The sequence below is a fragment of the Astatotilapia calliptera genome, chromosome 10 (genome assembly GCF_900246225.1).
Source record: "Astatotilapia calliptera chromosome 10, fAstCal1.2, whole genome shotgun sequence".
Classification (NCBI taxonomy): domain Eukaryota; kingdom Metazoa; phylum Chordata; class Actinopteri; order Cichliformes; family Cichlidae; genus Astatotilapia; species Astatotilapia calliptera.
Genome location: NC_039311.1, coordinates 2578920 through 2596672, shown reverse-complemented (window position 1 = coordinate 2596672; position 17753 = coordinate 2578920). Strand labels below are relative to the sequence as shown.

General features: G+C 45.1%; 1 protein-coding gene across 1 annotated transcript; it reads left to right on the top strand.

The window, feature by feature from the left end:
* The first annotated feature begins 275 nt into the window (after window positions 1-275).
* Window positions 276-13805, top strand: LOC113030498 (uncharacterized). Its single transcript, XM_026182004.1, has 11 exons — window positions 276-900; window positions 2662-2782; window positions 3411-3518; window positions 3620-3656; window positions 3772-5576; window positions 5678-5708; window positions 7484-9252; window positions 9343-9391; window positions 9484-11282; window positions 11484-11520; window positions 11637-13805. Exons 1-11 carry the CDS (start codon window positions 806-808, stop codon window positions 13169-13171), a joined length of 7386 nt encoding a protein of 2461 aa, XP_026037789.1. The 5' UTR covers window positions 276-805; the 3' UTR covers window positions 13172-13805.
* Window positions 13806-17753: the final 3948 nt, after the last annotated feature.

Below are 17753 nucleotides of genomic sequence, written 5' to 3'. Positions count from 1 at the left end.
TAAGGTCGAAGGATAGAATTAATTCATGATGCAGCACAGAAACAATTGAGTAATTAAAAATGTAAATTATTAGATATGTCAAATTTGTATTAATTCTTATTTTGGAAAACTATTCATAAATGATTTATTTCCACATTTTATTTAATGAATTGTCTGGCGTTTCACAGACAGGAGGTATTTCACTGAAATGAAAGAAACAATCAAATGTGCTCAAAGAAAAGGAAGCGCCAAGTCAAATTCAAAGAGTGTTCAGTTAGAACAAGAAAAGTACGACACCTGTGCTTGATGTTTGTGTAATGCCATTTTATTGAACTGTACCAGTAGCTGATGCATACGGAGGATTTTAACGACGCCATGCCAAAAGTTGTGAATTTAAACCTCGTTTATTTGTATATCCCAACAAAACAAACCTTACTTTTATTTAATTCCTGCGCGCATTTTCAGGCTACATCAGAATAGGGAGTAAATCATCTTGACAATAAGGCTCTTTGGTCATGGTATTCTGCCCTCTGCTGGTGAATATTTTTATTGCAGCACTCAGTTCCTGGTTGATGGGATAACACGCTTTTGGCGACTTTGGCTCAGCACGCAGCATCAACTTTTGAAAGCATGGAATTAGTAGGTTCTTAGTCTGGCAAAGAGGCAATAAGCGAGAATAACAGTGAAAGTCAACTGTGTTGGTTGCAGGTTTTGCCCAAGGCATGACTCTGTAGACTGTCCTACAGGTTTGCTCACAGTAGGCTTGCCAGCTTGCAACCGCCAGCTAAGCTAGCTAACTTGCTTGCTAGCTTCATTGCAATCCAAAATGACTGACTGCTGCGCCGCAGCGAACTGTGATTACCAGCAGCGGGGATCCGAAAAGACCACTCCACTTTTTAGCTTTCCATTGGATCCGGAGCGGTAAGACTTATGCTTATTTCATTGAGATGCAGCTAGAGAAACGAGTCGCTGAGCATGCAGAATAAATGTGTTGGCTACAGGCTGTTAGCACTGGCGTTAGCCTAACATCATGTTGGCTAATAGTGACACAACTCGGTGGAAAATGGCGCAGACTTAACGTTACTCCTGAAAGAAAAGTCCGTGTGAAATAACACTCCGGTCACTCGTTCAGCCTCAGAAACGGACACCGACGTGAAAAACGGCCTTTTGGGAATTTCCTTTAAGTTCAGTCATTTCACACACGCTGAGAAGCCTTAGTTAAAAACTTTTTTTTGTGCTCTATTTAAATCACCATCAGTGCACAGCACTTACCATCCCAGCGGTGCGGCAATATGAGAATGACTCGCGTTAGCTTAGCACAATTAAAACACCTGTAATTAATAATGCTTTTGGTGGTGTTTTGGTTGTTGCTCACAAAGCTGCGCAGTTCCATAGTAATTTTCCATCGCAGCTCATTGTGTAGCGTATAAATATTACAATATTTAAGCAGTGTCCACGTGATCGCCCTGTGAATTAATAGTTATCTCGTCCGTCCTTTTAGCTTTTTGTTGTCGTGAATCATAACTGGCTCTGTTGACCGACTTACAAATAAATTCGAGAATTAATAAGGACTGTGGCTGAGTGACAGATGCACGCTAGCTGACTGAATCAAGGTACAGTGTCTGTGGACAGGAAGTCCTCCATGCCAGAGGAAATACTGCCTACTAGCAGATCATGAGGTCTAAGACATATTTAAAGGAGTTTGCCTTCAGCTTTGGCTTAAGTGTAAATAAGCGCCCATCTGATGTCAAAACAGCTAATAATGCACTACTAAAGCAATTTAGTAGAGATGAATAATAATAAGGCTGTGTCAGAGGGAAACGAGCGCATGTGAATCAGCCACGGCAGTCATTCACACTTAATTCATTTAATTTGTTCCAGTAGTGCCACCAGTGAGGCAAAGTGCAATTATGCGCTCTGAAGAAATAAAGAATAAAACTGCATTGGCTGTAAGTTTCAGTGTTCATAAAAACACAAGCAGTGCAGTCATAGTTCTGCTTCACAGTGAACAGCGTTGAAGTGAAAGTAAACAGGAGCTGCTTAGGCCAGGTGATCTGAACTGTGCCACATCTACAAGGTGGACCCCAGTTTATTTGTGATCACCTAGCAGCTAGGTGAGCCTGAGCATAGCACGGGAACAGCGCCCAAACACTACACTCCAAATGCTCTTCAGCAGCTGCTGTCCTGCGTTAAGTAATTCATTAATCTATGCGACGTGTGTGTGTGTGTGTGTGTGTGTGTGTGTGTGTGTGTGTGTGTGTGTGTGTGTGTGTGTGTGCCACTGCTTCCAGAAATGGCCTCAGTTAAACCACAATGCATAAAATCATGAACCTCATTGTGCCCCTTAAGAGAGCTTTCCAAATACGTGTGTGTGTGTGTGTGTGTGTGTGTGTGTGTGTGTGTGTGTGAGAGAGAGAGGCGGGTTTGGGCGCTGTGACAAACTGTTCATTATGCTCACTGTGAGTGAAGTTCATCAGGGGAGTTGGGTGGGTGACGGCCGTGCTTGGATACAGCGCATAATTAAGTACATCCTAAGACATTTCAATGCTTTGAGAACCCAAATGATGTTTGGGGGCTTTTATGGGTTTTTTGTTTCTGCTCGGTGTTTCGCTGGTGTCCGTTTTACTCTGTATTTGTTTGTGCCTCCAACAACTGACACCTTTGTCCTCTTGTGTTTTGCAGCTGCAACCAATGGTTGGAGAACTGTCTTCGTCCAGATTTGGCTTCAGAACCTCCTGAACAGCTGCATAAGCTTTACAGACTTTGTGCAAAGCACTTTGAGCCGTCTATGATCTCTCACCAGGTGAGAAGCGGGTCTGCTGCTCATTGCTCTCAGTTAAGATCAACGAACTAAACAAAAGGCTCTTTTGCAGTAACACCTACTCGGTTTTTAGACTTTTCCATTAGGTGGTAGAACCTGGTACCGGGTACTGTTTTAGTACCTACACAGCCGGGGTTCCAAGCAAGCAGAGGTTTTTGTGCCACCGACAGAATCCAGAGGGATTGTAAGGATGTAGTATGCAAATGATGTCACAGGGCTTTCAGCCCCACCCACACTGAGGTGACACTCGGTGTGGGGCGAGTAGGTGCTAGTAGAGAATTCCAGTTCATTAGGTACACGTGGGCAGCCTGATATCATACAACAGGAGATTAAAAATCCCCATGTTTGTGCAGCTTATTGATGTCAAACACAAGTGCTTTTTTGCAAGCACATCTGTGCAATCAGCATAATGCAACTTAATAAAACTATAAAAGATTCTTCAGTTTTATCAACACCACTCAAACTATAAGTGCAAAAATCTGCTTTGTTTACAAATGTCAGATCATTTTGATTTCTTTGTTATAATCCCCTGTATTGACATTTTGATAGTAGAGAAATGCATCAGTGTGATGCTTCATATTTTTGTTTGTGTGCATGTTTGTTTTGTCAGAGTTCATCCAGTTGTGTGTTAAAGGAAGATGCTGTTCCAACAATATTTGACGTCACAAGGCCTGCGAACAATCAGTCGACCTACAGCAGGAAGCGAGCCAGAGATCCTGTAAGTGTCTGTCCAGGTCTTTGAATTGCTCTTGTTGGAATGTTTTTTAAATCAAACATTAACATCCTAAAAATGTTTAATTATCCATTTCACCAAACTAGTCAGAAGAGGATGATACTGCTGTGAAAAAGACAAAAGGTACAGTAACTGCTTCGATTCATTTTTTCGTGTATTTTAACGAATGTGCTCGTGTTGTAAACGCTGACGGACTGAATAAGTGTTTTTGAAATCAGTATGTCTTCTCATGCTTAAGAAAACACAGCCGCAGAAGTAACGGAGGAGACGAAAGAAGAGAGCGGATGTGGAGAGAACAGCGCAGCAAGTGAACTGCAAAAAGAAAACCAAACCCAAGAGGATGCAGCCACCTCCAAAGCAAAAGAGACTCTGAAAGTCTACTTTAAGGAAATCCTGGCATTGACGGGATTCAGCATCAACGGTGCAAACATCAATGCCGACGAGCCGATCGGAGGCGCGAGGGGTCAGCGGGCGCTCAGTCAGGTCTGTTTGGAAAAGATCGACAAGAAAGAGATCCTGCAGTTCAGCGAAGGTCTGATGCGAGAGGAGATCCAGAACAGCCTCAGGCTGGCAAGGTTCTTCTCCATTCTGCTTCAGGATGTGACCAAGATAGAAGGAAAGGAGCAGATCCCGGTGTTCATCAGGTCCGTCACAGTAGCTGGGTTTCCACAAAAGCACCTCGTCGGGTTCTTGCCGTGCGACATGGATGGAGAGAATCTGTTTTACATGCTCCTGTCTGAGCTGCGAAACAAGTGGGGGCTCAGAATGGAGCACTGCAGAGGACTCACTTATCTCGTTACAGGTAGCATGTGTCAGAAAATGCGAGATCTCACTTGCCGAATTCTGCAGGAGTTTCCACAAGTCGTGCTGTCGCCAAGCGACCCGTACGCTTTCAACATATGGATCATTCGCTGCATGCCCGTGCCCTCCATCCAGACGGTTGCAGACACTGTAGAGGAAGTGGCCTCGTTACTCAGGAGAACACCAGAGCTGTGCAAGCGACTGGAGGGAAAGATCCAGATGACATACGGGCACATAAAAGGGGAAGTGGACAGGATCAAGGCAGCTATTAGTGGGAACTGGGAATACGGCACTGATGGCTTCCAGACCATGCTAGATATTCTTGAGCCATTCCTGAACTGCATCAATGAGATCATTTCAAAGGTAGATGAAGACACTGCTGAGCAGATGGCCAAGCTCAAGCCCATTTTGAAGAATTTCAATTTCATTATGACACTCGTTGTTCTGAAGAACACCCTCTGCTGTGTGAGCATACTCAACTCAAGTCTCAGGGGAATAATTAGCATCAGCAGTACTTTGCAGTACACAATTTCCAATGCCTTAAAGTTGGTAAGCAAATACCAACAAGAGCTTGCAATATTCCACAGGAAATGGTTTTCAGACGCAGTCGGTCGAGCGAAGAAGCTGGGAGTGGAGGTCACCAAACCGGAGATGGCTCAAGGGGACGCCACCGAGACGCCGCTGGAAGACTTTTACAGAGAAACTCTGAGCCGGCCCATCTTGCAGTACCTCGTCGCAGAGGTGAAGAGAGTGTTCAGCACAGAGATGGTGAGGATTCTCAGATGGCTCTCGTTGGTGCCGTCTTACATGGCCGACCATAATTTCAGCATCCGCAGGGATAAAGTAGCAGACGCCAACTTGAACAACCTCGCGCGGCCCGACACGTTCTACGAAGAGCTCGGCTGCTGGGAAGTGAAGTGGAGGCACGCGAGCAAGCGCAGGATTCTTCCAACCACGGTCTTTGCTACCCTCAAGATTCCAGATATCGGATTTTACCCGAACGTGCAGAGCTTGCTGAGGGTCTTGGGAACTGTTCCCTGCGTAAACGCGGAGGCAGACGTGTATGGTCAATACCACATGGTGCTGGAGCGCTGCCACTCGTACCTGACAGCCACGCCAGATGATCAAAGACAGTGCAGCATGGCGTACGTCTACGTTAACCAGGACGTGCACTTCAGTGTTGAACAAATGGTGGATTCGTATGTCCAGAAGCACCCAGACATCCTACTGATGCTGAAAATGGTGAGTTGATAAGCTGAGCAAATTTCATATCTGACTTTAATCAGTGGTGATCGTTTATTTATCCTGACATGACGTCACATTGGTGCCTGTTTGTGTTACAGGATGATGATACAAAAGAGAAGCCTCCACAAGGTGAGATTATGAAAAAGCAAATCATGAAATAATTTTCTGCTTGTTGTTCACACATTATTTATCAGCCATTGAATATAGTTAAATGCAGCTGTATATAGGAAAAGTGCTCATTGTGCACAATGTAAGTAAGTAAGTGGTCCTGTAACAGAAGTCAACTAAACAGAACTTTATTCACAACAAAATACGGTCAGCATGGTTGGCCTCTGCACTTGAACCAGCTCCATGCTCGGCCTCCTCCAAGAAACTACTGCAACGTACACGAGTCACTGACTCAACAATGTAAGCCAAATATGCACACCATCATTTAGAGAAGCGGTCCCTAACCACCGGGTCACGGACCGGTACCGGGCTGCGAGAGTTGTGGCTCAGGTGTGAAATTTATGGTTTTCAGGGTTTTTATCATTAACTCGCTTTCCCTGGGTCTTTTCCCCTGGTGTAGTTGTCTTATTTAAGAAATATTTACACGTTACCATAGCGTCCAGAGAGCATTAAGGGGCAGAGAGGAGGACGTTACTCTCAGTGTTGTTGGTGCATTTCAGGAGGGCGCTGCTAATAAAGTTACACAATTACACACTGAATTCGCATTTATTATTATATTTACAAAATACCAGCGTTTTTGTCTTGTTGTATCATTTTATTTTGTTGTATTTATCCGCGACACCTTAAAGGCCGGTCCGTGAAAATATTGACCGACATTAAACTGGTCCGTAGCACAAAGAAAGGTTGCTGGTTTAGAGTATAGAGTAATCTCATTATGTAATAAAACAAATTAACCACATTAAATCAACTGTTTGCTATTTAACTTTGGTGACTCCAAATAGGCCTGTTCGATATGATGATATGTATCTGATGACGATATAAAAACATCGTTTCATATCACGCTATCGTTTGTTTCATGGTGTCACAAAATAAACTATTTATGGCAATATTTTATCGTTTTGATGGTCACTGCAGCAGCTATATTAATTTCTTAAAGTTCTCTCTTTCTCTTATATTTAAAATAACCACACTACGGACGGACAAGCGACTGTTTTTATGTGTTGTCGTTAGCAACAACGACGATAAACCCAGCGTGTGGCTCTGCCGTCCCCTTGTTTATTTTCCACATAAACCTTTCACAATAAAGCTGAAGATCCTGTTGAGTCTTTTCAAAATAAACTAAAATGATGACAAACGGAAAAACCAGTCAAAACAAACCAGGACCTTATTCCTAAACGAGGGGCTGCCTCTGTAGCACGGACATGGGTTGGTTATGAAAAGTCTGACACGGACCAGAAAACTGTACTCTGCAAATTATGCAGGAAGCCGGCCCCCACCTCAGACTCAAACACAGCAAACCTCTTCAACCACCTATGCAGGAATCACGTGAAAGAGTGTGGAGAGAGTTTACGGACGAGAAGCAAAAAAAAGAGCCGTCAGGTGCTCCAGATAACCTCAGACTCAAACGTTAGAGCACGCTTTTTCCCCGCAGCATGCCGTGTAATAAAGACTCACAAAGAAAATGGCTGTTAAAACTATGCTTTTTCAGACATAAGTTTGTATGCTCGACGCCAGGTACATGATGCCCAGCTGAAAACACTTCATGCAAGTCGAGTGTAAAGTGGGACGACAAATGTCTTATATCAGGATGTAAAAAATTAGGTCATATCGCACAGCCCTAACTCCAAACTAACTCAATGAGGTTGAAGTGTAAAACTTTACTCCGATTACATTCATTTATATTTCAAATTCAAATTTTCAAAATCAAATCAGAAACATTGTTCCTGTTGTTTCAGTGACTTCCTTTGGAAACCACGCAGAGAAGGACACTGAGGAAGAACTGCAGCTCATAAACCTGGAGATGGATCCAGACAGGCTTGTGGAGATGAAATGTGCAGAAACCGACAGAGAAGCTCTGAAGTCGGCGCTACAGGCTGCAGTGACCTCTGCATACAGCAGCCAAAGCAGGCTCCACGGTGACGCCTGTCCTCCTCAGGATGGAGAAGTCGAGTACGTGACCAAGTCTGAAATGAAAGAAGTTCTCAGTGTGTGCGAGAACGTTGTCAGGGAGGGAATCATCATGGAGGTGGGGAGCTCGTTCTTTTCCTTGTTTATTGACCGCGTTGTGAAGCTGGGCGAGAGAGACTATCTTCCGCTCTTTCTGCGGTTTGTGGACAGTTTCGATGTCATGCGCTTAGAGCTGATGGGATTCCTCGAGGCGGATCTGGAATGCGATGTCATGGTACAGCGTCTTATGGGAATAGTCACCATGGAGTGGCATCTCGATTTGAAAAATTGCAGAGGTCAAGCGTACCTGGGCTCTGGTGATGTTTCCTACAAGCTGAAAGCCTTTGCTTGCAAAGTGCAAGAGAAGTATCCTCTGGCTATAAGCACACACTGCTCCTGCTATTCTTTCAACACGTGGTGGTCAAAATCCATCCCAGTGCCTGCTGTTAAAAGAGCCCTGGATACATTTGAAGAGGTGTTGATGTTTTTTGGCAGTAGCGTTGCTCTAGAAAAGCAGCTCGACCACGTGATAGACTTTGGTCTCAGAGAGAGCTACGAAAAAGTCCAGGAGTTGCAGGGCAAGTTCTGTTCCTGTTGGCAAGAGAAGCACGACTCTTACGAGGTGTTTGTGCAGATGCTGGAGCCTCTGGTCGAATGTCTGGAGAAAGTCAAAAACAACCCACAGAGATGGAAAGCGTCTGTATCGGAACTAGCTGGAGCACTTCTCCACAAGGTCATGGAGTTTGATTTCATCATCGCCATGGTGGTGCTGAAGAACGCGTCCTCTTTTACCAGAGAGCTGAGTGCTGGTATCCAGAAGGACCAGTTCACTGCTGCATCCCAGCTTTGTCAGATCAGCGGTATTGTGGCCACTCTGAACCGAGTGAAAACAAACATGAAGGTGTTTCACCAGAACTGGTTCGACGAGGCCTGTGCGATGGCACAGAGTCTGAGAGTGCAGATTGAAGTGCCTGAGAACTCTTTACCACGGGACAGCATGATAAAGCCGGTCGGTTATTATAAAGATGGCCTAAGCGTGCCACTGGTAGACAACCTGATCAATACTGTGAAGGATCATTTCTCAGAAGACCACAAAGAAGCTCTGAACTTCCTGTCCCTGGTCCCGTGCTCGGTCACAGTGAGTTACGTGTTTGAGAGCTTGAAATCAAAGCCGCCCCTCTACAGCAGCGATCTGCCCGACGCTGACAACTTCTTCACCGAGCTGTGCTGTTGGAGAGTGACGTGGAAGACCAAAGTGGCGTCCGTGACCATCCCGAGCTCCATATTTCACACGTTACGCCTGCCGCTCATGCAGTACTTTGGGAACATCAACACACTGCTGAGGATTATGTCGGTGCTGCCCAGCACAGCGCTGGAGGACTGCGGCGTTGTAATGCGCCACAAGAAGTTCCAAGAGTACCTGAGGGATACGAATCCCAAAGATAGGTCGCCGTGCTTGGCTCTGCTGCAGGTGGGCACGGACTTCAGCAGAGACTTGGACCGCATGGTGACCCAGTGTTTGAAGGTTACGCCACAAGCCTTGGAGGGTATCTGTCTGGTATGTGCTTCTGTTTTTTTTTAATAGAGTTTGTTTTATTTTGGGTTTCTTTAATGAACACTGGAATAATATACCTCGGTATTCTTACAGGATAAGGAATCCAAGAGCTTCAACAAGAACACTGAAAATAATATGGAAGGTACGGTTGCTGTGAGACATTATGGGTTTTTTTTGCCATGTTTCTAATACTTGTCAAAGTCACTGTGTTGTTGTTTTTTTCTCGTTTATTAGTTGAATACATAAAGGTGGAGGCTGAGGAGCTCCAAATCCCCCAATCTCCAGACAAGATGGAGGAGCCCGAGCTGAAACTGGCAGATGAGAATGGGAGCAAAGGTGATAATCGTCAGAGTCTGGCAACACTTTTCCGGCTGGCTGCACTACTGGGGAAAAAGAATAGCACTCTTTGTGAGCTCTCAGAAGAAGACCAAGAACTTTTTGTCCAGGAATTAAGGATGTGTCACTGGTTTGGATGTGAGGGAAAAAACACATCTTCTATAGGCAGTGACGAAATGGTGAAGCTCCTCATGAATGGAATCAGAGACGTCATACTGAAAGAAATACAGGAGTCTCCTTTCTTCTCGCTCATCACAGACAAGGCTGTTAAAATTGGTGACAAGACCCATCTACCTGTTTTTGTGAGGTACGTTGGAGAGTCGGCTCCAAAAGTCGAGCTCCTGGGCTTTCTGCCGTTCGATGAAAACTGCCATGTTGATAGACAAGCGAACAACCTTGCAAAGATTCTCACGGAAGACTGGAGCTTGCCTATGTCGCAGTGCCGGGGGCAGGCATTCATGCAGCTGGGCCCAGGTTATCAAAGCTTGAAGAAAATGTCTTTGGAATTCCTCAGGAGCTACCCGCTTTGTGTTGTGACACCCAGTGAGTCTTGTGGCCTTGCCCATTGGCTGGCGAGAAGTGTGCCTTGCTCATCGGTTGCAAAAATGCTGGATGTTACAGAAGACCTGCTGCTGTTCTTTGACGAGTCTCCGAGTTTGGAAAGACAGTTGGCACAGGCTATCGACGGGCTTTTAAATATGCCGAGGGAGGCCCTGGAGGAAATTCCAGAAACCTGTTGTTCGAGGTGGAAAAAGAGGGAGGACTTCTTTGACATACTCGCTGACACATTAGAGGGTGTTCTTAGCTGCCTAGACGCTGTGAGCTCTACTGCCACAGGTGCCAAATCAATGCATGCGCAAGTTTTGTCTACTGCTCTGAGAAATATGGATTACATCGTCACCCTTGTAATACTGAAGAACGCGTGCGCTCCTCTTCGTAACTGTAGCACTGTTTTTCGCTGTGGAAACCCTGCTGATATTCTCTGTGAAGTGGAAAAAATCCCCTCCGTCATAGAGATTCTCAACAAAATGTTAGAAAATGTTAGCGCTATGCACTCCACTTGGTTTGAGCAAGCATTCCAGCTGGCGACCAGGGTCGCTCCGGAGCAAGTGTGCTTCTCAGAGGAAGCCAACAGCTATGAATCACCGGAAATATATTACAGAGAAAATCTCAGCATCCCTCTTCTGCAAAGTCTAATTGATGAAATGAAGTACAGCTTCTCAGACAGCCACCTAAAGGCTCTGTCAGTCCTGTCGTTGCTGCCTTCTTGCAATCCACAGCCTGTATTGTCCGAGTCCACATACAAGCCTTTCAGTCTCTACCTTACAGATCTACCCGAGCCCGAAGTTGCCGAACAAGAGCTCAACACCTGGGCAGCCATGTGGAGGGAGAACTACCAAGATGTTGCTCTTCCAACATCCATCGCTGAAACGCTAGTCCACCCCGAGTCCAAGAGCCATCCAACTGTTACCTTACTGCTTAGGCTAGTAGCTGTCCTGCCTAGTGTCAGTATGGAGTGTGATCTGATGAAGACCACCCTGAATTCGATGAGGGACCTGTTGAGAAACACTGTATGCAAAGGAAGCAAAACAGATCATGTGATGCTCCTCTCTCACTGCACAACACTAACGAGGCTGCCAGAGGTCATTGAGAAGTGCGTGGAGGTTGATCCAGAGAGCAGCCCATGCCTGTCCCAGGTAACTTTAATACACTCTTCATTTTGATTAACTAGCTCTGCCGTTAATTCATCCCACCAAGTGTTCAAGTCAAGACTCTTTGCCAGTTTGGAAAAAGCTGCTATTTTATAGCTCAAACGACTAATGCAGCCATAGCTGCATTAGTCAAACAAACAAACTGCAAACAACAAACAACTCACATGGTTGTACATTTATTTTCAGGTAATGGAATTTCTGCAAAAACACAGGCTGGACAGCGGTAAGTGCTTTATTGGCAACAAAATATCGGTAGAGTAGTTCTAACAGACACCAAGAGTAGAAATTTGTGTGTGTGTGTTAATTAATATTTGAATACATTTGTTATCTTTTAAATAGCCGCCATTGAAAGAAAACCAGCAGCCCCAACAGAGTCAGATGGCTCCAGTGTAGCAGAGAAAGCCAAAGACGGTGAGGTGAAATCCGCCGAGGATGACGTGATACCGGAGATGGTTCCAGGACCGAGAACAGCCGTGTCCTTCTACGAACCCCAGCTACGTGAAGAAATCCTCAAGGAACTCTGGGACTCTCAGTTCTTCACAGTTATAACTGAGCAATCAGTTGCAATTGACGGTGAGCTCTATGTCCCGTTGTGCATCAGGTACTTGAACAAAGAGGACATCCAGTGTGAGGAAACGCTGGCCTTTATCCCCTTTAGCGAAGACCCAGCCACCCTTGCGAATGCTATCGAAAACGCCCTGTCGGAGAAGTGGGGGCTCAACATGGAGTACTGTAGAGGTCAGGCCTCGCTGAGTGTTGGTGAAGTGGGAGCTCAGATGAGGGCTGTAAGTTTAGCGATAGCTAAGAAATACCCGCATGCCATTAGAACTGTCAGCTCTGCTTTGTCTCTCAACGTGTGGCTCGCTAGGTCTTGTCCCGCCGAAGAGGCAGCCGATGGAGCGGTTCTCATCGGTAAGCTGTTGCATTGGCTCACAGAAGACGCGAAACGCCAGAACAAGCTGGAAGACGTGATCATTCAAGTGTTCCGGCGCGATGAGGGAAAGGGCAACGAGTTGAGGGACAGGCTCATGAAGAACTGGGAGAAGAGTCACGACATGCACGAGGTGATTGTAGATATCCTAGAAGCAATCATGCTGTGCTTGAATGAGCTGAAAGTGGAGGGCAGTACTTCAAACCAGCAACAAGCATCTCAGTTCTTTGACACAATCAGAAACTTTGAGTTCATTCTGTCAACGGTGGTGCAGAAGAACGTCTTGGTTGTTACAAAAAAGCTAAGCCAGTCGCTTCAGGGCAAACCCTTAGATATGTTGCTCGCCGTGAACAACTTGCCTGATGTCAAAGCATCCCTCAGTAAACTGAAGAGTGATCTTGACAGCCATCACAAAGTGTGGTTTGAGGAAGCTGTTGCCCTGGCGTCTAAACTCCACGTTACGATGTTGCATTCAGCGCTCCTCGAGCCGTTGAGCGAGTTTTACAAAGAATCTTTAAGCATGAAAATTGTAGAGCATTCAATAGCAGAAATCGATGACCTCTTTGCAGAAAAGGTGTTGGATACCTTAAGGTGTCTGGAGATTGTGCCTTACGCAATGTCCAAAGTAGAAACCAGCATTCTTAGTGGTCTTGTGTTCCGCCTGTACAAGGAGGACCTGCCAGATCAGGCCTCCCTTCACTCTGAGATGAAGTCATGGAAGGAGAAATGGCTGGATCCTCTGGCAGGCTATCTTCCAACTACTGTGCTCGACACACTCAAGACGTCACACATTAGAAGTTTCAGCAACATTGAAACTCTCCTCCGACTTCAGGTCATCTTACCGTTTTCAAGGAGGGAGAGCAACTTCAGGCAGGGAAGGAGGAGTTTACAGGAGTTTTGTGAACAGGAAAAGAGATCCCTCGCTGAGCTGCATCCTCTGTAGCGGCTAGCACATTTGAGCAGTGAGAGTCAGTGCGATGTCACCCCCTACCATACTGAAGAACTCGACACAGGTGGAGGTCCCAAGATCTGAACTCAATATTGCTGTGTACATTTATCGATCCGAATTCTTTGAGATTCCCTTTGGTTATAATCATGCAATGTCCTATCTTATGCTTTTTTGGTTTGTTTTTATTCTGTAGTTTGTACAGCTGTACTGCCAAGTGGGACCAGTGTCTTGGCAAAAAAATCAAGAAAACAAATGATGCTCCACTGACAGTTATCAATGCTTGTGTGCCTTGATGCAAAACTAATAATTCACCCCACCAAATCATAACACGGATGTTTAAAGACGTCCCATTGGCATTCAAAAATACTTGTTTTTTGGGTTTGTTTGTTTTTCATTATCAGAAATGACTATACTGATTTTTGTGTCACTGTTATCAGTTGATTCTAATGATTAAATTGCACCCTTGCATTTTACTGGGCACAAATAGAAATGGTTAGCTCCATCATATCTGTTTCCTGTCTCTTTGCAGGAATGAATTTGCTGTAAACTTATCTTTGAAAGAATGTTTCCTTAATAGGAAAACCTTCATATATATTTGTCAAAAAAGTAATAAAATGCTCCAAAAAGATGCTTTGGGTCTTGGACTTGTGGTTTCCTGTCTTTGTACATGAGGTAAGAACTGCTTTAAGCCTGTTGCCATATCAGTGTGTTAACACAAGATGGCGCAATGGGGCCATCAGAAATACTTGACTGGTATGAAGTGACTGATGAATGCTGGGATGTGTGGGGTTGGTTATAATGTGTATGTTTTCTTCTGAGCCAGGTTTTATAATAACTATGCGTTCTTCCTGAAGCTACTTGATGATACATCCATGATTGCTAAATGCTGGTCAGACTGTTGTATTCAGTGGAGCGTGACTTGCATGATTCACTTACTGATCAACAAGGATGTGGGTTTAAAGGGAGGTTTGTTATTAAGGTCATACAACCACTAAGTTATCTGTGGACAGCAGGTAAATGTGTGTTACACAATTTCTGTTTGTCCTCCAGCTATGAGTAAAAGCACTGCAACGCTCGGCATGTAAGAGACTGCCGGCTACTTTCCGCTAGTGATGCAAATCGGCGCTCTTTGCCTGCATTGTTACAACTACGCTTTGGTTAATGTGTGATGCTTTCAGTGTAGATGCATTGTGTAGGTCTGCTGCAGGGCATTGTCTGACTTTCTTGTCAATTATTTGCTATTAATTCCAACATGGTGAAGAAGCAAAAATTTCAAAAAAAAAACCCTGCCGCGCTGGAAATTGGAGAAACAAGGTTATGTAGCTGTTAGCATTTAAGACTTTGTTTGAGCAGGAGGTTAATACTTTCTGTCTGGCTGTTGGAACAATGGCAATATTGTTGCTCCACATTATAAACTAAATTTAAAGTGGCGTTGCACAATATTTTAATTTCCTCTGGGTTATTCCAAGTCTTCCTGGGAACCTGCTTATTTACTGACAGAATCTATACCGACAAACACCAGAGCTTGTTTCAGATCTGATCAGATTTTCAGTTTGTGTTTTGATTTGACTAAATTACTTCTGTGTCTGATTGTTTCTGTGACAAAGTGGCTACATTTCCAGGTTTCGTGACTTATTGAAACACGTTTGCTGACATGAAAAGCTTCTATCATCTAACATTTTTTTTAAATAGTCATGTATTCTTCCTATGAGCAGGAACAGCACGTCTCCCTGACAATGGCCCAATTGTCGGTGCCCAGCTCGGTGTGTAAGGAGGCTCTCTGTCCCCTCTCAGCTGCTGATTCTGCCTCTGCTGTGGGCCACCAGCCACAGGGTTTGAGGGCCTCGCTGCAGCAGCACGCATATATGCTGTTTTGCAATAACTCTCCACACTCCCCTGTGAGCTGTACACCTCCTACAAGCTGCGCTTTATTTATTTACATGCTGGATGTGGAGCTGGACGCTGTTACTCTCAGGTGTGGCCCGTACGTTTGAGCATAAAGAGCACATCCTATTGCCTTAATTGACCCGTGGACCGAGTTTCCTGCTGGAAGTCAGGGTTCTGCGCTGATGTAAGATCCGTGACACTCTGTAATTATGTCCATACACAGCAAGGATTTAACTGCACTCTGGGGGGAAAGACAGAGGGCTTAAGTGGATTTTATTTCAAGGTTCCCTTTCAGGGAAAATTGGCAGCAGGGGCAAGAATTCAGATCCTTCTTGTACTAAGAGCAAAACTTTTGGTTTGAATTATTCAGATGTCAGCTTATTGATTTTATTTTTCAAGAACACTTCATCTGTACTTGCCATTGTAAAACTATATTGTTTGAGACAGTAAGTAATATGTGGAGGATTGTACTTGAGTGTGCTCCTTTACCAGCAAGTTGTAGAAGACATCCTCTGATCATGAATAATGATTCTATGCTCACAAGCTTCATTTGTGTCTCTGAAGTGACCCGTGTCAGGTCGGCTCGCTTCCTGAACCTGCGCAAAGCGCGACTTGGTGTTTGCCCTGAACCGTTTCCGCAGAGCAACGGGCACACAGCTCGCAATTTCAAATTCTTTTGTATTCCTTGAAGAAGTTGGCTTTGATCATTTATAAGGATGCTCTGGTGCTCTCACGCCTCCATCAACCACAATCTAAAGGGGTATATTCATAAGAACCAGATGTATCTGCACAATTTATCTATTGTGCTGTTTGGAGGCCTGCAGCCAGGCTGGTGCCTGTCCTAGTGATTCTTCTATCGCTCTTGGGTTTTCTGTTTACCAGGAGGGGTGCGGGCGGAGAGACGGCGCGTCCCAAGCTGCTGAAGTCATCTCCCCACCCACAGGGTTCACTTCAATCCCCTCTGCCCTCAGCACCTTTTGCTGCTCTTCAGCAGCACCTCTGCAGACACACTGAGATGGCGTCACACACGCAGTGATTAAGGATCCGTGCGAGGCGGCGCTGCTGTCCTCGACACGGGGAAAAATGTCTCTTTTTCTAAAGGGGGAACTCAATCCCCCCAAGCCCCAAAAAACAGAATCCACATTTGTTCGTTTTCGAGCTCCGTTTTAATTGATGGCTCGAACTGGCCGAGCAGGGACGAGTCAGACTGTAGCGGTGATGTCAGGAGACAAATCCTGCAGCTGCTCTGTAGACGGTAAATAACAGAACAGACCCTGAGACGTTTTAATGGATTATAGACACATATTGTAATTCGCAGCTGTAGGTTGCGGCTCTGTGTTCAAGTATAGCTCGGATAACGTGAAGCGGGAGAGGATAAAAAAGGCATTTGTGATGAAATCGTTAATTGTCCTGATCTTCTCATTTCCATCTTTGGTGACAGTGTTTTGTGCTCACTGCAGAGAAAAAGAAGTATTTGAGCGTGTTTGCTCTTTTCCGTGCCACAACTGGACTCGTTTAGCTCTGATATTTATGATGTTCTGATGATATGGCAGGCCTGCAATGCGTTTGATTAGCTGCATTACTGGAATCCACTCCTCCTTTGGATGGTTAACCCATAATGTAGGCGAGTTTTATGCCCCAAGCTCAGGTCACCGCATCCATAGTGATGGTATTTATTTCGGGAATGATCGTGCGGTGGCTTCGCGAACACATAGCTCATCGTGGTTGAAGCGCAGTCCGAGCGCTCCTGGAGGACCACATGACATGTTTCAAAAAGTGCATCCCATCTGTCGCTTGATGAAAGGGCCCCGTCTTCAAAGCCCACTACAGACCAGGGTTGTAAACACATGGCAAACGAAAGATGTGGGCCCAGGTTTGTGCTGCGAGGCACAGACTTTACAAAGGTCGCCGTTTCTGAGGTGAGCCCCACTGTGAGCTCTGGCAGGCCTTCACAGCGGGGACACCACAGAGTGATGGGATTTTCACCTGACTGATGTGAAGCTGTCACGGTCTCTCGCCACGTCAGATTGGATGATTTTCACCCCTCCGAGGAGGCTTTGACATCCCGTTCTCGTTATTCGTCGACAGTCAGTCAGAGCAGAGCCCTGCGCTGTTCAGTGTTTGGTTGGTGATGAGAGGCAAAATGAAAACTAAACGATACGGTTCACTGTTTCCATTTGAACGTTCCCTTTCAAGTTTTTGGCTTTATTGCATTCATCATGAATGCTGTTAATCAGACTCCTGGTTTGAATTTGAATATGGAATGCTATCTGTTGTGAGAGCAATTACACTGGTGAACAGGCAGATGTGTATAGGGCCACCTCATCAGTTAAACCTTTATCGTTTTTATCACAGCGCTTTGCATATTTCTGTCATTTTAGCAAACAGACAAAATGAAAGGGACCAGATTTAAAAAATAAAAACATGACTGAGCTTTTTCATTTGTACTAAAATCAAAGAGATCTCATCTTATTTTACATCATCTTGAAACATTAAGAACGCGTGATTTAATTCTGCGCTTTATTTTAACATGAAACTTTTTTCTTTTGCACTGCGCCCTTGGTCGAAGGTTTAGTTTTGCAACTCAGCAGCAGCATGGGAATATTTTCCCCAGGCATAATAGCAGCTCTGCACCCATTCAGCCCCTGATCCTCCTGGGTGAAAGTCGAGTGTCCTTATTCCACTTCCC

Excerpts from the sequence above, each read along its gene's own strand:
- LOC113030498 (XM_026182004.1), top strand. The coding sequence starts at position 806 with ATGACTGACTGCTGCGCCGCAGCGAACTGTGATTACCAGCAGCGGGGA. Across the intron at positions 5,577-5,677 it reads TCCTACTGATGCTGAAAATG|GATGATGATACAAAAGAGAA; the intron begins GTGAGTTGATAA and ends TTTGTGTTACAG. Across the intron at positions 9,253-9,342 it reads CCTTGGAGGGTATCTGTCTG|GATAAGGAATCCAAGAGCTT; the intron begins GTATGTGCTTCT and ends GTATTCTTACAG.